Source organism: Rhinolophus hipposideros, assembly GCF_964194185.1.
Source record: "Rhinolophus hipposideros genome assembly, chromosome: 24".
In the NCBI taxonomy this organism is placed as follows: Eukaryota; Metazoa; Chordata; class Mammalia; order Chiroptera; family Rhinolophidae; genus Rhinolophus; species Rhinolophus hipposideros.
The window spans coordinates 13341887-13367625 of record NC_138070.1 but is presented as its reverse complement, the minus strand read 5'-3'; the positions used below and the strand labels follow the sequence as shown (position 1 = coordinate 13367625).

The 25739-nt window shown below is 41.9% G+C and overlaps 1 protein-coding gene across 1 annotated transcript in view; it reads left to right on the top strand.

Annotated features, from left to right (window-relative positions):
• The first annotated feature begins 454 nt into the window (after positions 1–454).
• The window catches only part of ANKRD13A (ankyrin repeat domain 13A), a 30344-nt gene continuing 5059 nt past the window's right edge, over positions 455–25739 (top strand). The window contains exons 1-12 of the mRNA XM_081037709.1: positions 455–837; positions 10670–10802; positions 11659–11783; positions 14397–14442; positions 15576–15719; positions 16363–16552; positions 20637–20703; positions 22043–22124; positions 23042–23103; positions 23833–23963; positions 24471–24628; positions 25306–25419. Of these exons, the coding sequence (XP_080893835.1) occupies positions 742–837; positions 10670–10802; positions 11659–11783; positions 14397–14442; positions 15576–15719; positions 16363–16552; positions 20637–20703; positions 22043–22124; positions 23042–23103; positions 23833–23963; positions 24471–24628; positions 25306–25419 (1348 nt within the window). The 5' untranslated portion in view covers positions 455–741. The remainder of the gene's footprint in view (positions 838–10669; positions 10803–11658; positions 11784–14396; positions 14443–15575; positions 15720–16362; positions 16553–20636; positions 20704–22042; positions 22125–23041; positions 23104–23832; positions 23964–24470; positions 24629–25305; positions 25420–25739) is intronic.

Sequence of the window (25739 nt, the reverse complement as noted above, 5' to 3'; positions counted from 1 at the left end):
ATATAATGCAACTATTTAATGCCACTTCGCCAGGGTTTATAGTCCCGCTTTTAAAATTGTTCGGTGTTGCCCATTTCCAAAATGGCTTCTGACCAATCATGGAAGCCTCTGCCCAGGTCCAAAAAGGCTGCAAGGGAGTCAGTAGCTGGAATGGTTTTGCCCAGGCCTTGTTGTCACCCCCTGACCGCCGAGCTGTTGGAAGAGGCCCAGTTGTGGACAGAACCATGTGAGGTTAATGGAGCAGGGGAAAGGGGCTGGTGACGGCAGACTGAGTTTTCCCTGTTCAGATCCTGGGTTAAAGGAAATAATTTCAGCGCTTTTCTGGTCGATCACACTGTGTGTCCCAGTGTGGAGTTGGAGGTGGGTGGGATCGGGCGGACCCCGGGCCCGGTGGCTGGCCCTGTCTCCTCCCCGCCGCGGCGTGTGGTGGTTCGCTCCCGGCACTTCCCTGTTTGGGGCAGTTCCGCCGGCAGAAGTCGGTTCGGTAGCTGTCAGCGCCGGCGGGAGCGCGGCGGGGCGCGGGGTGGGCGCGGCCGACCGGGTCCCCGACCCAGCCCGCGGACCCCCGACTCCCGCACACCCCGCACTTGGCCCACGAGGCCGCTCGGCCGCGTTCTGCGCCCCTCGCTCGTTCGCCTTGTTCTTTCGCTCGCCGGCGGCCGGGCGGGCGGGTGCCGGAGACCCCGCGGGGGCTGAGGCTTGGCAAGCGGGCGGTGAGGGCCCGGCTGCGGCCTCCTCGCCATGTCCTCGGTCCGCGACGCCAGTGGCCACTTCCCTTTGCACCTCCTGGTCTGGAACAACGACTACCGGCAGCTGGAGAAGGAGTTGCGGGGCCAGGTGAGGGGCGGGGCGGGGCGGGGGTCCCGCCCGGGTGAGGGAGGAGGGGAAATCCGAGGTCGCTTCGCCTCCCGGAGCCCATCTGCCTCCCTCTCTCCTCGGCGCTCCGCTGACCCCTTCAATTCTGCAGTCTCGGGGCAGCAAGAATAATGGAACATAGATGAAGTGCTGACTGTGTGCCAGGCCCCGTGCGGAGGGCCTTCTGACATTATCTCTTCTTGCCTGGCCAACAATCTTAGGAGATAGTAGTGTTATTATTACATTTGACAGAGAAGGAAACTGAGTCGCTCAGAGGTGAAGTGCCTCGTGCAAGGTCGCCCTCTTATTAAATCCCCAGTTGGGGTTTTAACTGTGGCCGGCTTGTTCCAGAGTGCGCCGTCTGCACCAGTTAGGTGCCACTGCCTCTCCCAAGAGGTGAGAACAGCACTCACCTCTCACCCCGTGCACCCTTTTTGTAAGGCAGGTCTTGGTGGCCTTGGGAGTCCAGGTCCTAACTCGTCCTGTGACCTTGGGCAAGGCATTTTCCCTCTCTGGCCCGGGGAGGCGGACGCACAGGTACCAAAGTTTGAGAATCCCTTGGTGCCCTGGATCCTTAAAATCCCTTTCTGTTCTACAGTGCTTTGATGCCTTGTCTTTTATTTATTGCCATCTCTTTAAAGCAGTGGTTCTCTGTGGGAGGTGATGTTGACTCCTCGCCCCTCCAAATGGTAATGCGTGTAGACAATTTTGGTTGTTACAAGTGGGGAGTGGGTGCCCCTGGGATCTAGTGGTAGAGGCGAGGGAATGCTGCTCAGCATTCTACAATGTGCAAGGTAGCCCCTCACAACCCAGAATTATCTGCCCCCAAGCGTCAGTGTTTTCCTTGAGAAACCCTGCTTTCAAGGCATCTCAACAATTCTGGGAATGATTGGCCCTTCCAGTTACAAGCTAACAGACTTAGCAGTTAGGATGAGGATTTGTAGTTATTTGGTATAATTGTTCTCGTTGACGGCATTTTATCCTGTGTGCTGAAGTTCTGGTTTTTTAAATGGCTCCAAATGGACACTCTAATTGTCAAGACATTTTAGGGGGAAAAGGGAGCATTGGTTTTCTTTCGGTTGGCGAACATTGAGCAAAGCCAGCGTCATCCTGTTTGATGCAAGGTTACTACTAAGCGTGTTCGTACACCTCGCCATGTTTCTGTTAAATCTGTTGAGCACCCACTGGAAGTCAGAAGTCGTTCTTTTTTCATTTAAATCCTCCATCCAGAGAGAATAAACTTTTATTGTCAGAGTCATTGGTCTTAATTAGATCGTGCCCCCAGAGTAAAGGATTCATCCTAGTATTCCTGATTATTTAATTCCCTTTCTGTTAGTAGACGTGGCTCAGAGGGAGACCATCATTTGGCTCTTAACTCTAAGTCTCACTCACCTTGGACGTTTTAAAAATAACTGGACAGTCCTGGTTTTCAGGTCTGCTGCTTTTTGCATCTGCACTTCCTCAGTATCAGGCCACCCAGCTTCTTGCGAAATATCAAGATTAAAGTACAAAGTACAGAACTGACATCCCATTTGACAGAGAGGTTCATTTTCATCATTAAACCACACACTCTTTCAATACCGATTTCTAAAAACAGCAGGTTTCCTAGTTATTGGAGGTGAAGAAAAGAGTTTAAATGAAATGCATTTTTTATTTATAGAAAAGCTTATTTGATAAGAAGGAAGGCCTGGTTTAGAATCCAAAATGTGGCATAGTTGAATGATCTCCTTTTTTCTGCAAGCTGCGATAAAAGTGTTCATTGAAATTTCTCAGAGCCTTTTACCTTGAAAATCATTAAGGACACTTGTGATTAGAGAATTTCAATTTTGCAGTCGATTTTTCTGGAGTAAATTGGTTCTTAATGCTTTGAACTGTCAAGGAGGAATATTCATACTTGCTGTTACTTGGTTTTGACTTGGTTATTGGTTATCCCTAGATCATTTCACAGTATACCTGTTCCTTTTGGGAAAGAGATAGTTGAAATGTATTCATAAAGAACGTCTTGACCATGGAAGCTTGACTGTCGTGACCGTGCAATCCAATTTCAATCTGTAACATCCAGACGCAAGCTGGTTTTAAGGGCTACCTACACTGGGGGGCTCCTACTTGGTTTAATGCTCTACTGTTACTGTCTTGCAATTCATAATTATTTTTTTGAATCAGGTGCCTTGCATTTTCATTTTTTACTGGGCCCAGCAAATTATGTAACTGGTTCAGGGTCAAGAGGTTGATAATTGATGTTATTAAAATACGTGGCAGAAAATATTTTGTCGCTTTCCTATTTATTGAGATCCTCTGTTGGTTATGAAATAGCTACCTACTTCTGTGAGTTGGAGGCAGTTGGGTTAATGGCTGGTACTAATGCTGATTAAGTTGTTTGAATAGGTGTGTTATTTTCCCTTGCTGAATTGTTTTATCACTTGTAAAAATGAGGCAAGTAACACTGAAACCTTACTATTTTGCCAGGCTCTGTGCTGAAATTTTTATGTGCAGTTTTAGATTTAATTCTCACACCAATCTTCTGAGTGTAGGCTGTTATGATTCCCATTTTACAGGTTAGGCAACTGAGTGGAGAGGCTCAGTTGCACACTTAGCCAGTGGCTGAACAAGGATGTGAACCCAGAAAGTTGAACTCTGTCCTATTCTTATATTCTTAACCCTTCCACTCTGCTTCTTTCAGTAAAAGTGCCTCCATTTCAGGATTGTGGAAAATAAGGCAGAGAACCGATCTGAAAATGCAGGCACATAGTTAACGGGTGCAATACCATTTACCATAGTTGCTGCTGTTACTATTATGATCATGCATATTTAGTTTCTTTTATGTATGTTCCAGTTTTTCTACAAGGAATACAGATTGATTGTGTAATTAAAAACAAACAGTTCCTACTTACCCCAGTAATAAAACCAGCTGTTTCATTTAATGTTTTGTTTGCCAGTAAGTTTCGGCTGTCCTTTCCTTCATTCTTTCCAACCCACGAGTGAGACTTAAGCAGGCATCCTGGTAGCTGTAAGAATTTTATTTTGTTCTAGGAACAGCAGCACAGAAAGAATCAAGTTCATCCAGATGAAGCGGATAAGTCCGTGTTTCTGAGTGTATGTGAGTCAGCTCTCCCCTCCCCTCCCTTTTGCTAATGGCTGGAGTTGGCTGTTTATGTAACTTTGTCAACTGTGATTGTTTCTAGCCTTCAACTTTTGCTCAGCAGAGGCATTTTATTAAGTGCCTCTTAACCCATCGGCTCTAATGTCTTTACTGTTCAGTGGGGCCTTGAAGTTGGTTGGTACAATTGAAATGATTTGCGTTATGGTTATGCCATTTGTCATTTAGTGAGAGAGGTCTGTTAAACATCATTGGCCTTCTTACCGATGCCGAGAGAATGAATGAAAACTTAAGGGACAAACACAAAGGTCAGTCAGCGCACCTTAGACAGGGGAGGGAAAACCCTGGGACTGAGTGGGGTACAGAGTGGCAGTCCCCGCTTAGAGACCGTCAGGTGAAAGCACAAAACCCAGGCAAGAGGAAGAGGGTCTAGGCAGCAGCAATACTTGGAGCCCGACAGGGAACCACCCTGCGGTGCTCACCCCAGCCTGCAGCAAGGCTGGGTGAGGCCACTGGGCACACATTCAAGTCAGTGCCTGTTGGCTGGAGGCCTGCCATGAGCCAGGGGCCAAGCATCCCAGGTAAGAGCCTGGAGCCAACTCTCAGGTGCTCCCTGTCGGCCCTCAGTGGCTCAGGCTCACCTAGGGAGCCGGGCCTGTAGAGACCTTTCCCCCTCTGACGTGGAATGGGGGAACCAGTTCAGGCCACAGCCACAGAGGACCAAGGCAGTCTGAGAATGCACAGGAATGAGAGTGATTGCCCGAGGGCCCCTCAAGAGGTAACAGTGGTAGTTTATGAAGCTCTTACTTCATGCTAGGTCCCAGCTCACTGGAGGGTTGAGTAATTCACCCTAGGCTAGTGAGGGACCTGGCGAAGTGGGCCTGTTGTCTGTCTCTACAGCCTGCACTCAAAGTTCAGCCTTTTCCTGCCTCCAAGGACAGCAGGATGGAAAAGGAGGCTTTGAGCAAGAAAAGTTGGTGGACTTAAATTAGCAACTAGGAAGGAGAAGTGAGAAATCTCATTTCTTTTTTGGGGGGAGGCACTAGTATAGTTAAAAGGGGTGGGTACTTTTAATGTGGTACAGCTCATGACTGAAGAAAGAAAAAAAATGATCTGCCTCAAAAGTGAATTCCAGTGAAATTCTGAAAACTCTTGCTTACTGAACTGGTATCGTTTGTTGAAGCCCCTAAGCCCTACTATTAACTAATGAAATTTGAACAGATCCTTTTTAGGAAGAAAGTGACAGCTTATATGAAACTACACAGTGTGGGTGTATGATAATAAGAGCGAATTCTTCTTAGTGCTTACTATGGGCTTAGGCATTGTACTTTGACCCTTGTAAGAACTCTGTAAGGTAGGTTTTTTTCACTGCTCTCATTTTACAAGGGAGCAAACTGAAGCTCAAGAGAAATTCAGTAACTCATCAGACAGTATATAGATGATACGTTAGTTTTATGTATTACATAAAACACATGTATATATTGTTTTTTTAAAAATATCTTTATTGAGATATAATTAACTTATCATACAATTCATCCATTAAAGTATGTTATTCAGTGGTTTTTAGTATATTCACTGAGTTGTGCAACAATCGTCACCATTCAATTCCAGGACATTTTTATTGTCCCTATACCCCTTAGTTACTCCCCATTTCCCCCAACCCCTTCAGCCCCAGGCAACCGTTAACCTACTTGTTGTCTCAGTAGATTTGCTTATTCTGGCCATTTCTTATAAATGGAATCGGACAATATGTGGCCTTTTGTGTCTGGCTTCTTAACATGATGTTTTTCAAGTTCATCCATGTTGTGGCACCTGTCAGCATTTCATTCCTTTTTATGGTTGAATAATATCCCATTGCATATATATGTATACACATTTTGTTTATCCATTTACCAGTTGACGGACATTTGTTTTTTCCCTCGCTTTTTGGCTGTTATGAATAACATTGCTATGCACATTTGTATATATGTTTTTGTATGGTTGTATGTTTTTATTTTTCTTAGGTAAATGCCTATGAGAGGAATTGCTGGGTCACTCTATGTTTAGCTTTTTGAGGTATTACCAACCGGTTTTTCAAATTGGTTGTACCACTTTACATCCCCACCAGCAGTGTATGAGGGTTCCAGTTGCTCTACTTTCTTGTCAACACTTGTTATTGTCCGTCTTTTGATTGTAGCCATCCTAGTGGGTGTGAAGTGGTATCTCATTGTGGTTTTGATTTGCGTTTCCCTCGTGCTTAGAGATGCTGAGCACCGTCGTGCATATTGTCCATTTGCTTATCTTCTTTGAAGACATGTCTCTTCAAATCATTTGTCTATTTAAATTGGGTCATTTGTCTTTTTATTCTTGAGTAGTTCTTCATATAGTCTGGATACTAGCCTCTTATTTGATACATGAATTGCAAATATTTTCTCCCAATTTTGTGAGTTGTCTTTTTCCTTTCTTTATGGTATCATTTGAAGTACAAAAGTATTCAATTTTAATGAAGTGCAATTTTTCTGAATTTTTCTTTTGTCTCATGCTTTTGGTGTTGTATCTAATAAAGCTTTGCCTAACTCAAGGTCATAAAGAAGTACTCCTATGTTTCTTACAAGAGTTTTAGTGTTTCAGCTGTTACATTTGGGTTTATGACAAATTTTGAGCTAACTTCAATATATGGTATATACAAAACTTCATTCTTTTGTGTATGAATATCCAGTTGCTTGAACACCATTTGTTGAAAAGATTATACTTCCCCATTGAATTATTATGGCACCATTGTTGAAGATCAGTTGGCCATAAATGGTCAGTTGACCGGTTTATTTCTGGATTCTAAATTATATTCTATTAATTTATAAGCCTATCCTTATGCCAGTACCACATTGTCTTGTTTGCGATAACTTTGTGTGGTAAGTGTTGAAATTTGGAAGAGTGAGTCCTCGAACTTTTTTAAAATTTAAAAGATGATTTGGCTATTCTGGATTCTTTGCATTTCCTTATGAATTTTAAGATCAGCTTGTCACTTTCTGCAAAAAGCCAGCTGGAATTTTGATACTGAGTGCGTTGCCTCTATAGCTCAGTTTGGGGAGTATTGACATCTTAAATGTTAAGTCTTCTGATCTATGAACATGGGATGTTTTTCCATCTATTTGGATCTTTGTTGCTTTTAACAATGCCTTATAATTTTCAGACTGTCAGTTTTGCATGTCTTGTGTTATTTATTTTTGAGTTTTATTCTTTTTGATGCTATTACAAATGGAATTGTTTTCTTAATTTCATTTTTGAGTTGTTTGTTTCAAGTGTATAGATTTACAATTGACTTTTGTATATTGATCTTATATTCTGCAACCTTGCTGAACTTGTTTATTTGTTCTCAAAGTTTTTTAATGGATTCTGTAGGATTTTTTTTATATGTGAGATGTCATCTGTGAATAGAGATAGTTTTACGTCTTCCTTTCCAATTTGGATGCCTTTTATTTCTTATGCTTGCCTTATTACCCTGGTTAGAACGTCTAGGACAATGTTGGGTAGAAGTGACTAAAGAGAACATCTGTGTCTTGTTCCTGATCTTAGAGGGAAAGCATCCAGTCTTTCGCCATAAGTATGATGTTAGCTGTGGGTTTTTCATAGACAGATACTCTTTGAGCAAGCTCCCTTCTATTCCTGCTTTGTTTAGTGGTGGTGGTTGTTGTTTTTGCCTTTTTTTTAAATCATGAAGTGGTGTTGGATTTTGTCACATTCTTTTTCTGCATTGTCTTAGTTTGGGCTGCTGTAACAAAATACTACAGACTGGGTAGTTTATAAACAATAAAACTTATTTCTCACAACTCCAGAGGCTGGAAGTCTGAGATGATGGTGCCAGCAAATTTGGTGTGGTGACTGGTGAGGGCTCTCATCCTGCTTCATAGCAGATGCCTTCTCACTGTATCCTCAGTGAGGCCTTTTTTATAAAGGCACTAATCCCTGACTTCGTTTATGAGGGCTCCATCCTCATGACCTCAGCAATTCCCGAAGACCCCACTTCCTAATGTCATCATCATTGGGGAACGATGAATTTGGGGGGGACACAAACATTCAGACCACAGTGCGCATCCATTGAGGTGATCGTGTGTTTTTTAATCTTATTTTATTCCATCGATATAATGGATTGCATTAATTGATGATCAGATGTTAAAGTACGTATGCATTCATGGGGTAAATCTCACTTGATCATACTGTATGGTACCCCCTTTTATATGTTGCTGAATTTGCATTGCTAATATATTGTTGGGGATTTTTGCATCTATATTCATAAGAGATATTGGTCTGAAGTTTTCTTTTTTTTTTTTTTTAATGATGTGTTTGTCTTCAGGATAATTTGGGCTCATAAAATGAGCTGGGACGTTCTCCTTCCTCTTTTTTATTTATTTTTTTTCTTAATGGAAGAGTTTGTGAAGAATTACATTAATTCTTTGAAACTTTGGTAGAATTCACCAGTGAAATAATCTGGGCCTGAGTTTTTGTCCTGGAACATTTTACAATTACCGATTCAATCTTTGGTATAAATTTATTCAGATTTTTATTTTTCTTAAGTCAGTTTTGTTAGTTTGTCAGAAGTTAATTTGTCTGTTTAGGAATATGTGCATTTCATCTAAGTTCTCTAAATAGTGCACAAACAGTTGTTCATAGTATTCCTTTATAATACTTTTTATTTCTGTAGAGTTGGTAGTAATATCCCCACTTTCATTTCTAATTTTGGTAACTTGAGTCTTCTCGCTTTTCTTTCTTGGTCAGTCAAGCTGAAAGTTTGTCAATTTCGTTGCTATTTTCCAAGACCCAACTTTTGGTTTTGCTGATTTTTCTCTATTGATTTTTATATCCTCTATCTCACTAATTTCCACTCTAATCTTTATTCATCCAATGTTTTTAATTATGTCATCACCACAACATAACATTCTTACTCTCTTCTTTCAAATGAGAGAGGTACAGGAGACTCAGAAGAGTTACAATTAGCCATGCAAAGTGTGCAGCTATGGCTCATATACATATAGTTTTCCCTGTTGTCCAAAATAGAAAAAAGTCAGCAACTTAATGTACTTGGGTTTGGTTTTAAACATCATATCTAATGGTTGCCCATGAGCTTGAGTGTTAATCCTTAATCTGAGATGTTAGTTCTGTTCTGAGGTGTGAATTGCAGTAAGTAGTTTCCCCTTTTGTGTGGTAAATATTGTTAAGCCTCTCCTTTATATCAGGCTGTATGCTAAACCTGGCACCTTCCCTGTAATTTGGACTTGTTACGTAAAGAAGACAGTTTATATAACAGATGTGTAAGAAGATAATAAATTTGCTAATTATTTCTTTCTTGCTAAACTTCAACTAAGTTCATAGGTTTTAGTCATATTCCTTTAAAACAAAACAAAACGAAACAATGATTTAATGCAAATTAGAGACTAGAGTGGCAGAAGAAATAGTAAGACCTAGATCCTACCCTTTGGAATTCTCGATCTCTTTGGTGAGATGGACAGCCATACCCTTGAGAAAAGTCAGGGAATTCTAGGAGGTGGTGTGGGCCCTGTTTGAGGAGACATATTGGTATTTTAATGCCTGAGCGAACACTAAGGCCTGGGACTGGTCCAGGAGGACGTGTGTTCACTTAGCAGAAATGTCTTCAATCACTTCTTTTATTCCACAGTAACAGTTCCTCTCTTCATCGCACGATAGCCATGATACACTTAGCAAAACAGGAAGGTTCAGTAACGGTTGGATAGTATTTTGCCCAGAGTAGTTTACCCTGCTTACCTTCCTTCCCTGTGGCCAATAAGTGGAACATTCTGGTTATCTTTGGAGTTAATGCCTACACAACAACTAGCATCTCAAATCAAAACAAAGCACATTTTCTAAGAAGTATTATGGCACTAAAAGTTTTTATATTCCGAAAGTCCTACAGCAGTTTACTGTATCCTTAGAAGAACGTGCATTCAGAGCTGTCTTTGGAAGGCTGGGCCCAGCCATTCAGACTGAGCTCGCACCAGTGCAGGTGCTGGAAGGAGGGCCAGAATAGGAATGGAGAGGAAACGCTACGTGGGTACGTCTAGCACGAGGAAGAAAACCCCTGAGGGGAAACAGGACTGATGGCGTCTGTGTGTTCTTCTGTTTAGCTATGAGTATGTCCATACACACTCCGGGTGGGTCATGCTTATTGTCTGTAGGACCCGCCATGCTGCTACTTCAGGCCACTTGGAACTCAGTACACAATAACGAGAGTGATGTTTTGGTGGGAATTCAGCTAGAGAATGTAATTTTATTCTGACCCAAATTATCTTCTGTACTTTCAGTTTTCGTTAAAGGCCTGCACTTCCTGCTGTAGACTTGAATGCTGATATGTGCTTAAGAAATCCCCCACCTTCCGTGTCCTGAGGGGTGGTGCATTTCATGAAAGCCCCTCTCTTTATCTAGACTTAATTTGAGTGCAGTTGAGAACTTAAAGACTGTGTTCAATGATCTGAGGCTTAGCGCCAGCATGTATTTATTAGATACTTAACTGTATAAAAAAGGAACTCAGTAACTATCATCTTTATAGCCCCCCCAAATTCATATTTCTACCATGCACACATGCAAGCATTCATTTTTCCATGTATTGCTGTCATTAATGTGTAAATACTGTTTTCTCCTTTTATACTGATACTATCTCTCCGACACATCACCACATTTTTTTATATAATACATCCAATTATATAAACGCCAGTGTTTATTTTACAGAATGTGGAGGCTATGGATCCCCGAGGTCGAACCTTATTGCATCTTGCTGTTTCTTTGGGACATTTGGAATCTGCTCGAGTCTTGCTCCGACATAAAGCAGATGTTACAAAAGAAAATCGTGAGGGCTGGACAGGCAAGTATGCTTTTAAAAATCATTGAAAGCTTTTCATTTCGGTTACTCTCTCCAAATAAAAGACCAGTCCAATCATCACTGTGCTCAGAGTCTTCTTTATCTTAAGCCTTTCTCTCTTGGGACGAGGGGCTGGGTGAGGAGATGAGAGCCCCAGATGCGGCTGGGTGATCTGTGGCACAATGGCCCGAATTGTGTCCTGGGCCAAAAGCTCTGGGTAGACTCCTCCTCTAGAAAGCAGCTCTCAGTGCAAACATTTCTCACCACGCACAAGTGTGGAGGCCAGATTTCCCCTGAGGAATGTGATGGTAACTCCAGTGAATCCATCAGGATGGACACAATCAAAAAGAAATTATGACGTAATTCTTAATTAGGCCTAGAAGGCCTAGAAGTAGCCTTTTCCAGTGAAATCCTGGCATTTCACTTTTTTGGAGCTCTGTTCCTGTTGTTCAGAGTAATTTTGGGTTCCTGAGCCAGGGTATACACAGGCACAAGCCCTGCCTGCCCGGTCTATAAGTCAGCACAGTTGTGTGATCACATAGTTAAAGCCAGCTCTCTGAAGATGTCGGGATTTCAGAACCAGTGATAAGAAAGAGAGATGAGGGGAGGATGGAAAGGTTTGACCAAGAACCTAAGATGCTCGGTTTCATTCTCTTTTCATTCATTTAAGAGCTAGCAATAAGAAGTCACGGTCATACATGATAACGTGGGACTGCAACCTCTCCCTCTCAGAAGAAAATGTTGGTCTTTGATTTATATAGATATTTTGATTTATGTAGATATTTTTCAGACTGACTTTGGAATGTGTCAGAAAGTCTGAGAATACTAGGTGATTAAATTTCACCTTTTTGTTTTCCAGTTTTACACGAGGCCGTGAGCACTGGCGACCCCGAGATGGTGTACACAGTTCTTCAACATAGAGATTACCACAACACATCCATGGCCCTCGAAGGAGTTCCTGAGCTGCTCCAAAAAATTCTCGAGGTATCCATAAAAACGTGGCATTGCCATCATTTGAGTTAGATGCTGATACGATAGCTGGAGATACAGGTTGACATTCTTCTGTGGCTTCCTCAAGAGTTTATGAATTGTGAATACAATATATTGGATACTAAATAGCATTATTTCTTGTCTTTCTGCTTTGTTAGATGTGTGAGGCCCTTCACAAATTATGTTTCTAGGTCACTAAACTTACCCTTTTAAGTGCTGTTTAAAATTTAGAACTAAGACAAATGGACATTTAAACAATTAATTTGTCTAGGTGCCTGATTTCTTAAAAGTAGCATCCTGAGCATAGGTCATTTTGGGGAGATTGTGATGGGCATCAGACAGGGATTTTCAGGGCCTGTTGAGATTCAGAGGTCTGTGTGCAACTTCTCACCACTTCTGTCACTTCTAGACATCAGTATTTTGCGACTTTTAATTCATTGCCTTGATTTATTTACAGTTTTTGGCTTTGGGGCAGTTTAATCTGTCCTGTGAATTAAAGTGTATGGGCTCTGTGACACTCAGACAACTTTCTTAAATAATTGTACTTCTAGGCTCATGGATTGTTTTGGATGATGGTTGCCGTTCTTTAGGTAATCTTTGTTATGGTGCCTGCAAAAACCATCTTATCAGTCAATCACCTGTAATATTCCCAGGTCAATCACCTGTAATATTCCCAGGACAGGAGAATAACAGTGGTTCAATTTTCATGTCAATTTAAACACAGAAGTGAGCTCCCCAAAATATCTCCAAAGATATTTGCTAGATAAATCAGATTTACAACTTTAGTCAAAACACATTTCTTGAGAAAAATTAACAGTTCTGTTGAGAAAAGGAATAATTTTGCTAGAAGTAAGATAATCACTACTCGTTACCTGAGCACTCTTTTAAAGAAATATTTCTATGACACTCAAACTAAATCCTGCCTGAGATATAAATTTTCCAGGGACTACAAAGAAACCTTCCATGACATATGAAATAGTTATATGCATTGTTTTTAAAATAAGTGTGTGTTTTAGTGTACAACGATCTGATGGATTTATTGTTTTCTTATCTAACTTACTGCATGAGGAGCTAAATACATCATTTGTCCATTTGACAAAACAGAAAATGACTTATTTAACATGGAGCCACTGCTCACTTAAAAACCTCAATGTGAAAGATTTTCCTTTTTTTTTTTTTTTTTACCTGTATGGATCCACAACAATAAACTGCATGGAATTGTATTTTCTGCTTGAAGTTACAGACCACCCATAAATGAGCGGTGTGCTTAGTGGCATCAGAGGCTGTTGTTGACATTTTGTCTCCTTATAACATGCCCGCCTTTCTTATCCACTGCCCTTGGAGAGTGTCTTCGCTCTTCATTGGAATTCTGGCTGCTTTTACTCTGTGGTAGATTCTTAGTCTTTCTGCCCTTCGCTTCTGTAAAAACCCTGGCAAAACCTTAGAGGTGGTAGGGAGCAGAAAAACACATGGAATTTCTAGCAAGTCTCTTCTTGAATGGTAACGGTTGGAATTAAGTAGGATGGTACTTAAATGAAGTAGCTCTCCAAGAACCTTCTATCAAGAATTCATGGCCGGCCCAGTCGCCCAGGCAGTTGGAGCACTGTGTTCCTAACGCCGAGGTCGCTGGTTCGATTCCCACATGGGCCAGTGAGCTGCACCCTCTACAGCTAAGATTGTGAACAATGGCTCTCCCTGGAGCTGGGCTGCCATGAGCTGCTGGTGGCCAACATGAGTGGCCGGCAGCCATCGTGAGTGGCCGGCAGCTGGCGAGAGCTGCCGTGAGTTGCTGTAAGCAGCCAACCAATGACCACGGCCAACCGATGACCTCGACCAACTACCTGGGGGGGGAGTGGTGTGCAAGGCTCATCACACCAGCATGGGCCAGGGAGCTGTGTCCTATGTCCTACACAACTACACTGACAAACGACAGCTAGAACTGGAGGTGGGGGAAGGCGGAAGAATGGGGGGGAAATAAAAGTAAGAATTCATGGTAGGGCAGAAAAATCATCTTAAAACCGGGCTGATATGGTGGTGTAAAACTTCAAAAAGCCAAATTCTAAATGGTTTAAGAGGAAAGTGGGAGCGAAAGGCTTCTGTTAAGGAAAGGAAATAGCCACTTCTTGGGGAAGCGCTCTCTAGCTGCCTCTTTTTGCTTCACAGAGTGGTCTGATAAATATGAACCCTTTCCCAGAAACAAAGCCTCTTACACTCGAGTTCCCCGTAGAATAAATGGATTGACGTTTTTTTCTCTTTACTTAGAACAGCCTGTTACCACATTGCGTGGCTGCCCTTAAGCCCATCCTCCCAGGCTCATCTTCCTGTTACTGTTAGAGACCTGACTGAGCCCCTAAATCAGATTCGATTTTTATCCCTCTCTGACCTTGTTGCTTTCAGTTAACTTTATTAACTGTCTAGACATTTTATATCAAGATCAAATGACAGCCTGCGTATAAAATAAGCATTTATTTTGACGGGTTTGCAATTTATGTTTCTTCTCTTGTTCTCTCCCCCTCCCCCACTTTAAAAAAGCCCTGTTAACCTTTACTATGTTTGTGTTTAGTTAATAGAGCCAAGGGTAATTTCTTTTAAACTTTTGTCCTTCAGACTCCGGATTTCTATGTGCAAATGAAATGGGAATTCACCAGCTGGGGTGAGTGGCTGTGGGTTTATAATTTATTTCTTTTTCCAAATTTATTTAGCCTGAATTTTGGTTCATTTTTTTCCTTTATAAAGTTACATGTTTTAAGTCTAGGAAATGCATAGATGAGAGTAAGGAAAAATTGTCACCAATGACCCCACTTAAGCACAGCTACCATTAATGCTTTGGGTGTTTTCCAGTCTTTTTCCCCCACACATAGGACTTTTTCTCCCAAACATCCATAAATACAACATATAGACATTTTCGTCTCTTTTGTCACTTATAGCTGACATCCGTATTATTGTTAAAAGGGTAATATTTTAGTGAATAGATTTGCCGTGATTTAGTTACTCATTTCCTTATGTGGTTCAACTTGATTCTTTTAAACTTGTTATTCTAAGGAAAAAGAGGAGATGAATATTGGAATAGCCTTGTTTTTTACAAAATGGATGTATTTCTCCAAAATCTTATGTAAGGCAATTGACTGACAATAATTTTTGTAGATATTCTACTTTTATTTCTTGTAGATCGGTAACAATGGCTCCTAACTCCGAGTTTTCAGTCATTTTCACTTCCAGACTTCCCTTTCAGGCAAGAAGTCATATTTGTGATGAAACATTTAAATGAAGTAAAAAGTAGAGAGATAAAAGAAGAGAACTTCAGATTCTTCTGTGAAACTAATGAATTTTTCTTCATAATGCAAGTAATCACTTTGATTTCAGGTTTTGTTAAAAAGCAGCACATTTTAGACATTTGATATTTTGAAGGGTGGATAGGACTGCCCTTAATATCCGGCGGATAGGCCGCAGCCATATGGCACGAGTGGCAGATGTGAATGAGAAAGGCCAGATGGACATACCCTAGCCCCCAGTGCACTCGGCGAGGGGTTCATTTGGAGACTGAGAATACTCTTGGGAAATTCATTTAGCGTTCTCTCTGGACAAGACATAGATCTGTACTTTTTCCATTTTTATTTTTTAAAACTTCTTATATCAAAGTGTGGGAGCCAAGTCCAGTTCTGTATGACGGTCACCACCTTGCCCAACCTCCGGTGCTTTCGTTCAAGTCAGAATCCTGGCTTCCAGGATCGGGGTGTTCCGCTCGGCCTCGGGTTTTTTTCTCAGTAGTGTGCTTCTCTTCTCCAGTGCCCTTGGTTTCCAGAATATGTCCGAATGATGTCTGTCGCATTTGGAAAAGTGGTGCCAAACTGCGTGTCGATATCACATTGCTGGGATTTGAGAACATGAGCTGGATAAGAGGGAGGCGTAGTTTTATATTTAAGGGAGAAGGTGAGTGATGCCATTGTAGTAACCACTGCTCATGCTGAGTCACAGAGTGATTTATAACCATCAAAGTGCGTCCACAGTCACGTGCCGTATCTGTTTCTTTCTGGGATATTTTGTTGTTTTTATTAATGAGTCATCTCTCGATTCTTGTATCTTATTTGTCTATGTCGTTCTTTTGGGTATATCATTTACCACCCAACACTGTTACCCTCTTGACATGTGTCTGTCTCACGTCCTTGAGCCTTTGAGTTCAAGACTCTGTCTTGTATCTTTTTATGTGCCATTCACAATCAGGCATGACCCTTCTAATGGAGGGTGAGAAATGGCATGGCTTACCCGATGTTGTGCATAAATAATTTATATTATGTAATCATGTATTTTAAAAAGTACCCAGAGAAATGTGTTACTCACAAAGAATGCAAATTGTTTTAAAGTCTGCATTTTGGGGAAGATGGCCCAGAGTCTATGAGTTTGGAAAGCTGGCCAGATCATTCCTGTGCATGTAGGTAATTGATCATCAGTAGTCTTTTATCAGATGGCACCTGGGGTGGGGATTAGAAAGATGATGTATTTTAACAGCTGACACTTTCCTGTTTTTGCCTCTTTCTTGCATTGTGCTTAGTTATGCCCTTGTTTCCATTAACAGACAACTGGGCGGAGCTGATGGAAGTCAACCACGATGACAAAGTGGTCACCACTGAACACTTTGATCTTTCCCAGGAAATGGAGCGCCTCAGTCTGGACTTGATGAAGCCAACAAGCAGGGAAATTGAGAGGCGGCTCACAAGCCCAGTCATTAACACCAACCTTGATACTAAAAATATTGCTTTTGAAAGGTACGAGTTTAGGTTCTGCATTTTAATGTCTCATCCTTTTACTGCCATCTTTAGTGGCATGTATATATTGATTGGAAATTATGGGTGGATTGGGATTTTTCTAATACGGCAGTTGAAGCACTAGTGGGTTTGAAAGTTGATCTGTGCTCTAACCAAATAGAAACCATAGCTGACATTCTCCATCATATATCATCTTTATAGCACCTTGGTTAAGTCTTGGAGAAATGTTTTCATATTCTTTTATGGGCCCTTTCTAACGGATTTTACTTGAATTTTATTTTTGTTTTGGTGTTTGGGGATCCACAAGACTTCCTAGTCCCAAACCACAGAGCTTTGGGTTTCCACAAGCTGGAATTGATCCAGTATTGAATGTGGTCATACTGATATTGGTCAAATTCACATTTGTGTAGTTAAATGTGGTCCTCTCTCCCCAGCTCCCCTACCGTGAGGCCTAATAGTGTAGAGCAAGAGTCTGAAGAGGTTTCCGTTGTATGCCAGACCCTAACCTGAAGAAACCTCTGGAGAGGTCTGCGTGTCTGTTAACCTGAATGAGAACACTCTCTGGTCATCTGCCTCTGGGCTGAGAGGCGAGAGGGCCTTTGTAAGGGAAGCAGAGGCTGGCCCTGCCGTTAGCCTAAGTGTTTCCGCTATGGAACACGCTGAGCCCAGGGAATCTGTGAGAGCCCTGAGTGTTTGCCTAGGATGTCACATCCAGCTCTCTTAAACCAAAGCAGCATAACGTGAGCTAACGTGGAAGATTATCCTGGATTTAGTCTTTCTTTGCTCTTAATAAATATACTAACTGTCCTCTCTTTTTCTTGTTTTCTTTGTTTTCAATATAAAATTTATCAATAAAACTGCAAGTTTTGTGCTCGCTTCAGCACCACATAAACTAAAACTGCAAGTTTTCTGTTTAGTCACACATAAGACTTATTAAGTGCCCTTTTGCTTTAATTTAGATTGAGCTGTGGAATTAAGGTATTTGTAGCAGAAGAGAAACCCAAAACACCGGGTATGTTGCTACTGTGGTAGTGGTACCCCCCTGAGGCAGGGCCAGTGCCCCATCGCCAGTCTCCTCGCAGGTGACAGCTGTTGTCTTCCAGGGATAACAAGGTTGAGGGACTAACAATGGCTTTAGCTGGCAGGGGCTGGGAAAGACACATCCAGGCTTCAGCGAATGCCTCTGCAGGAAGGGAAGGCACTTCAGCTTAGGGCTCGGTTTGCAAAGCTGGAAGGTAGAGGAGCCTGCCCTCACTGTCACTGCCCAGCAGTAGGGACAAGAATTGAAAGAACCGAGTGTCATCGGCAGGGCTACTAACATCGGCTTTGGGCAAGTGGCTTCATCTCTCTAGGTTTCTGTTTCTCAGCTGAAAGGAAAAACGGCGTGAATCTAAGATGAAGTCTCTTAAGTCCACAGCTCTAAGATGTCATCAGAAGAGCCACTGTTCCCTGTGATTCATCAGCAAAGTTGCTAGAGTCATTGTTTGTTCTTAAATGTAATTTACGAAGTGAGTGTGATGGTTCCTGGCTGTTACCCACTGAGTGTAGATGGGAAATGAGGGCACATTCCATTTGTCCTGCGGACTAACATTTTGTATTTGTATGGTCACAGGGTTTTCAAACCGTTCAAGCTAACCCTCCTTTTGCAACTGACAGTGGGTTGCTGAGAGAATTTCTGGAAGACAGCTTTTTTGTGTCTGGTGCTCAATTAAATTATGTGATCAGTGAGCTGCTCATGCATCAAGCTAGGATTTGAGCCACTCAGGTGTGAGGTTTTGCTGGTAGGAAAGAGTGCATTCCTATTTCTTACCAGAGGTGCGAGTGTTCGTGGGCTGAATTTGGAAGGTGTGACTCTCTTATATTATGATAGTCATTTTCATCCATTTCTTTCTTCTAGTCTGTTACTTGGGGCTTGATGCTTGCAAATTAATACCCTTCCTGCATGAATTTTTGGCCTTTTAATATATACCCTCTAGTTGCAGTTTTGGTTTTTCTCTTCTCTGAAAGATTATGCTCTGTCCACCTTAAAGAAAACATTCCCTGCCATCATCAGAGCCTGTCTCCAAATTGTGTAGCAGCCTCCAAGCCACAGCGCCTGCTAAGTAGCCTTTGGTATGGTGGTCTCAGTGGAGACAGGCAGAGATGAAAACGGCAAGAGAGGGAAGCTGGGTGTTCTCCTATTATCTTATCAAGGGCCAAGGAGTTATTAGAATCTTGGTTTTAAACTAGGGTGTAGGCATTGACTTTAAAAACTAAACTGTCAGAAGACTTCTGGTCAAGATGGCGGAGTAATGGAAGAACTCTGTGAAGTAATTGGTGCCTGACTAGTGGATGCTGCTCTCTGGGTTAGTACTTGCTCAGGTTACCCCAAAGGAGAGGCCTCTACTGGATGGAAGTCAGTGTGTCGCATCATTACCAAAATACACTACCAAAATAAATTCCTTAATTTAAAAAATAAAAATAACCCAAACCCTAAACTGTCAGAGAGTGGGAATGGAAAAGGAAGTGAACCAGCCAGAATTGCTCACAGAGCAGAGGGAGGTGAGTGAGGAGCGTAGTGGTTCCCGGGAGAAAAGTGCAGCTCCGTTTTCTCAGCACACGTGAAGGATGAAGTGGAGCAGACCTAGTCATCCTTTGGGACCTCGGACGACTGTGTCAGAAAAAGGATTATTTCCCATGCCGAAGTATAAGTGACTTAGTGAAAGACAAGAAAGGGAAGACTGAATTTGTTTGTGAACCAAAAGGAGTATCTCGATTTTCAATTATCAATGACTAAAAGGGGACTCTGGGTTATTAATCAGTCGGGTGTGGTCCCTAGTCACCTGCACCCCAGGGTTATTTTGTTTCCGAAATGTCAGTTGGTTTGTGTAATCCTTTTAGGATTCTTTTCTTTCCCTCCATGGGTCATGGTGCACTAATCGTGGACAGCTAATAGGAAAATGGCAGCTCTGATCCCTCCTTTCTCCGATGGGCTATAATACACACATGGAATTCTTTATACCTCATCTGACCTAATTTCATTTAGCAAATCTCATTAGAAGAAAAGCAAACTGGAAACGCAATAAGCAAACAATCGCATACCTTCTTTGTGACTTGGCTAACCTGCCACTGTTCCTGGAGTTCCCTGCGTAATGCCCCACTTCCCTCCAGGGTCAGAGCAGAAGGCTGGCAGTTGCCCTGCACAGGGCCAAGCGCAGCAGTCATAGTGCAGCCAGGATGTGATGTCCTAGACAAAGCGGCCCTCTGGTCAGGGCTCCCTGACACGTGGCAGCATTTCCCAGGGTGAGCTGCTTTGGAAAAGAAAAAGCCCCTTGGCTGCTCTTGGTTCCTAAATACATTTTTTTCCCAGGAGTGTGTTGAGTGGAATAACTGGGTTTTCGGGCACTCCACCAATGCTGCAGCTGCTGCTGGAATGCTGGGCTACTTTAAAAGCAGTTCCACTGAGCTGGGACCAACGGCTCGGCTGGCTGAAAAACTGCTTTTAAAATTTTTCCCCTGCTGCACCAAACCTGATCAAATGCGCGACTCCCACGCCGTTTGCGAGCATTAGGGGTTCTCCAAGCAGCTCGCCACAGTGATGAGTCCATGTCCCACCCGCTCTCTCCCAAGGAGCAGGACGGTCTGCACCTCCTTGTTCTAAGAATTCCTCAACTGAGATGCGGCGACTTAGGGGGACAGAGCCACTGGTATCCGTGCCCATCGTTAAGCTGACCCAGATAAATGGTCTGACCCAGATACCACCTGCAGCAAGCCCTTGGACACTGGTCATCTTCACTCACTTCTTTAGGACAGCTGTCCAGTAAATGTCACCACCTTTGTTGCCTATGCTGGCAGTTTTTGTAAAGAAGCCAAGAATGGAGGCTTTCTGTGCCGGGGGTGAGGCAAATTAATTAAAAAGTGTGGGAGCGGGGCAGGGGGATGCTTAAGCCGTCTGTCATTGATAACATCCTTTTGTGGAAAATCCGACCATAATTTCCAAGTGTCCTTCACTAACGTAAGCTGGGGAAAAACTATAAAGGCTGCAGGGATAAATCTGAATGGCATATTGTACATGTAGAAATTTGTGGTGTTCACTTTTTATCAGAACTAAATCCGGATTCTGGGGCTGGAGGACAGATAAAGCAGAAGTTGTTAATGGTTACGAAGCAAAGGTAAAAGGAAACTCTTAAAATAAGATTTAATATAGTTATTTAGCTTCTGTGCAAATGAGGAGTCTGTTCAGATTTTGTCATGATCTGTGCCATGGAGGTGCTCTGGGGATTAAGTCTTGTCTAGTGTGTTTCTCACCTGGATTTTTATCTCATTTGACTTTCAGAAAATGGGATAGCATGTCCCAAGGAGGTCTCTAGTTATGCCAAAGAGAAGTAATGTTATAGAGAAATGAGTACAGGTACCAGTTGTCCCGGTAGAAATGACAATTCCTTAATTCTTAAAAAAAAAGAAAAAGAAAAAGAAAAAAGGAAAGAGAATTAGAATTAACACGCTCGTTTGTCTATTTTTTATAACCTGAGTGGGTTTAAAAAAAAACATAAAAAAAATCGTAAAGTAGCTTTTATGAGTCTCCATACTTTTTTTTTAAGTTAGGCTAATTGTAACTAGTAGGCTTACAGCCCACTTACGTGACATCAGTGAATTTCGAACATATTCGTCAGTCACAGTGGAGACAGCTGGCATTCTGTCCTCTGGAAAGCAATTTCCTGGCCCTTCCTTGGCCCTGCAGTACAACAGGGATTGATGGCTCACGGTGATGGAGCCAGGCGCTGCAGAATCCTCTGGTGACCTCTGAGCGAGCAGCGAACGCTGATGTCATGCTCAGCAAGATACATTTAGTAACACTCGTTCCAGTGCTGTGTGTTTCCTGAACCCTTGAATGCTGGGAATCCACGTATGGCAGATTATAGTTAATTCTCTGTTAACCGAGATATTTGATTTTCCAGACCCCCCCGAGTGCCCACTCAACCTAGATAACAGGGCATCTTCTCTGGCAGTTAAAAGTAATTTTTGTCAGTAAAAGAGCGACTCGCTAGTGGACTGTATATCTTATCTGCATAGAGAACCTTGTGTTCATTCCTTTTTCCTTCTGCCCAGCAGATGGCTGTCTAAGGCAGCCCTATGATAAATCAGGAGTACTCCAGGCAGGTTTGGGTGCCTTACTTAGCAAAATAGAAATCCAGCGGGAGACCTCGATTGCCAGGACATTGTTTGAGAGTTGTTTAGCAACAAGAAGGGCAATTAGAGAGATACAGCCTGTCACTGTTAACTCCTCAGTATGTAAAGCTCTCAGATGTGCAAAGTGACTGCTGATGCCTTCTAAGCTGATCGCTTGTGTATTTTCTCTGAAGGATCCTAATGAGTGTTAACCATTTCTCATTTTGATTTTGCTGGATTTTTTTTTTTTTTTTTGGGCTTCAGCATTCTTGCTCTTGCTATGCTTAGTTTTTGAGTTTTGATTCCCTATGTCACTGTTTTCTCTTGCACACGTCTCTCAAGGTTTACACAGTAAACAATGTGAGTGTGATAACCAAAATCCGGACAGAACACCTGACTGAGGAAGAAAAAAAGAGATATAAAGGTAATCCTCCCCCTTTTTTTCGGCCTTTGTTGGCGCTGTTAAGTTCGGAGGCTGTTGTGATCCAGTGGTGCTAATCCTACCCCTGACTTCCATTTTATAAAGATTTCCTTAGTCTGACTCATTCTTGGAGGTATTTCCCCATCGTTGGCTTCAGTTAGAATGAAAACCTTTCACGAGGGCTTGTTTATGTGTTATGAAGAACAGCTGTTGAATTTGGCCGAGAAAATATATTAGGATCTTGGAGAATATTGATCACTGGAATGAGTGATTTAGTCCAAACTATCACAATGCAAAAGTTGCACAGAACTTGGGCTCTGAGCAAAAACCTTGCCGATCCATAGTCACCATATCCCAGCTCCGCCGGTGGCCGGTTCTGTGGCCTTGTGAAGTTACTTCCCCTCAGTGCCTCAGTTTCCTCAAAAATGAAATGGAGGTGCTCCCAGACCTTCCTTAGTTATTAGGAGAAATAGACGAGTTACTACATGTAAACCTTTAGTGCCTGCAGCATGTGGCGAGCACACAGTAACTGTTAACACCACCACCGTTGTTAACTGCGGCTACCACAATACTGTGACTCCATCTTGACAGATGAGGAAACTGAGGCTCAAGACACGTGGGCAGTGACCAGCCCAGGTGAGAACTGGAATCCAGATCTGGCTCACTCCCAAGTCCAGGCTCTTTCTATTATTCTGCTTTAATTCTTGTGACTGTTGTTCATCTAATTTAGAGATCCTAATAAAAAGTGTCCTATAAAGGATAAATTAGTGGATGGTTATTGTGATTTGATCAGCCTGTCCATACGTGGATTTCCCAATGCAAGTAGCTTGATCAAAAACTTTAAAATATGATGCGAGTCTTTCTGTATAGTCATAAGTAAAATGTAATTATTAGACATTCAACTTTACCCCTCTCTGTAGCGGACAGGAACCCGCTGGAATCTCTGCTGGGAACCGTGGAACACCAGTTTGGTGCCCAAGGGGTAAGTTAAAGCAGCAAGCTTTCAGTGCAGTTGAAAGGAGGTGACATCTCTGTGCTTGGGATGGCATTTACTGAATCCTGAACAGGCCATTCTATTTGAAAAGACCATAACTACTCCCAATCTAGAATTTGAGATTACTCCCTTGGAAGAGAATTAGATGAGTGAGTCTTTAAAAACAAAGATGTTAGAGGAGGAGTAGTAGTTAGAGAAATCATGTGCTTTCTCTCTTACCTGTTGTAAACTAGGATCTCTCTAAAAATGGAACTTGAAAAAGATTCAGGATGTTATATTTTAACAGAGCACCTTAACAAACGTTTTCTTACTTGATCCTCACAATAACTATATGAAATTGCTACAGTGTATGTCACTAAGGGTCAGAAAAATGAAATTACCTTTCCTGTGTCACAAGCTAGAGAGTGACAGAGTTAGAACTTAAACTCCAATTCTTCCAGATCTCACGTGCTTTCTATATTTCTTTCTCTCGTTTATCCTTTCTATCATCAGGAGATAAAAATGCAAAGGAGAGTGGAGAACTATATTTTGAAATGGAGAAATCCATTAGACTTACACTTCTGTAGATTTTCTTATTCTGTCCAGTAACTTAATAACAAAAAGTTAATGACTAGAACTTCCTGATCTGTAGCTGGTTAACATGTCAGAGACTGAGTGCCGTAGACCTCCACTTGTATCATTTGGCATTTCTGATTCCCATGAGTTCTGATCCTGCAGGACCTCACCACAGAATGTGCCACCGCAAATAACCCCACAGCCATCATGCCCGATGAGTACTTCAATGAAGAGTTTGATCTGAGAGACCGGGACATCGGAAGGCCAAAAGAGCTGACGATTAGAACACAAAAGTAAGAGATTCAGCAGCCATTTTCAATTTGCGGATTGTTTGTTGCAGAATTGGGCTGTTTTATGGTGTCATCTTAATTCTTCTGTCCCCTTCCTTTAAAAATAATTTTAAATTACTTTAATTGGACAAAAGCTAACAGTAGATTGCCCATCTCATTAGCCCTTCTCCAAATAGAATAAAGACTGATTATAAGAATTCCTTATTTTATTGCAAACAAGCTTCAGCTGACTAAATAAAATGGTTTCCACCAGTTAGCCATTTCCTCATGCTTCCTATCGATTAAGGCTCTTGCAGGAAGTTCTGGTGGAGGTCATTTTCCTGATTGCTATATTTCAGAGTGATCTGAATTCCTCGTGGGTCTAGTCCCTTCATGGCTCCGAATTATGAGATGTAAGCTAAATGGGAAACTGTGGAGTAAGGAAGCTGGTGTTGTCTAGTCTACTGTACAGAATTCAATGTCCCTGTGTGGTGGAGATGCCCTCAGTCTTGTCTCGGTCAAATCCTGCAGGTTTAAAGCAACGCTGTGGATGTGTGAGGAATTTCCTCTCTCTCTTGTGGAGCAGGTCATTCCCATCATTGACCTGATGGCCAGAACTAGTGCTCATTTTGCAAGACTGAGAGATTTCATCAAATTGGAATTCCCACCTGGATTTCCTGTCAAAATAGGTACCGTGAACCACAGGAGCCCTTGGAGGTTCTGCCCTTTGAGTCGGTGACAGAATGTGCTTTAGGGAATTGGAGTACTCTAGGCAGAAGTAGCCCACAGTACACATAATGGAGGAGGTCAGAGTTCTTCTTTAGTTTAATTTTGTTTAAATCAGTGTCATGATTCTTGGTTCATTTTGCATACCAAAATTAGAAGATTCTCCAACCATCAGTTCTATTTATTGATGGCGATGACAGATGTAAAAAGGCATAAAAATGTGATGCATTCATTGTTTTAATGTCAGACCTTACTTAAGTGAAACTTCAAATTAGATAGTTAATTAAGGAATACAGTTGATACCAAGATCCTTTGATGGGCCTGAACTAGTATGCGTGGAACCATATACAATTCATATTACTTGTGAGCAATTTACATTTTGGATAGTGGTACATTCATGACACCTGAATCCTGGTTCCATCACTTACCCACTGTGATCTAGGAGAAGTTGCTTAACCTCTCTCAATCTCCATTTTCCCCATCTGTACATTGGGAAGGCTTGTTATGAGGATTAAATGAAATCATACTTATAAAAAGTACTGGGCATGGAACCAGCATAGTAAGGACTCATGGTTAATTATGAAATGATGGCTGCTATTATTATTCTCAGTAAAGTTTATAAAAGCTTTTATTTTGGTAGAAATTCCCTTGTTTCATGTCTTAAATGCACGGATTACATTTGGAAATGTTAATGGCTGTAGCACAGCTGAAGAAACTGTACCTCAAAGTGTGGAAGGGACCCCGGCCAACTCAGGTAAAAAAAAAGTTGGGTTTTTTGATTTTTTAAAAAAATTCATAGTCATACTAATTTTGTTTGATATTGGAGTATCTTATGAAGTAGACCTCTGTGCTGAATAAAGAATTTTAGATTTAGTTTGGATTAACTGAAAAAGAACACAGTCTCCCCCAATTTCCTCAGGGCCCTGTGTCATTAATCCAGTTAATATTTGGATTTTATTGTAAATGGATTTATTTTGTTGTTTTCCAGGTACTCATTGCTAGTATACAGAAACGTAATTGATGTGAGAAACTGTGGTAAATAATATTGTCTTAGGCTAGTGGAAAAATACACAG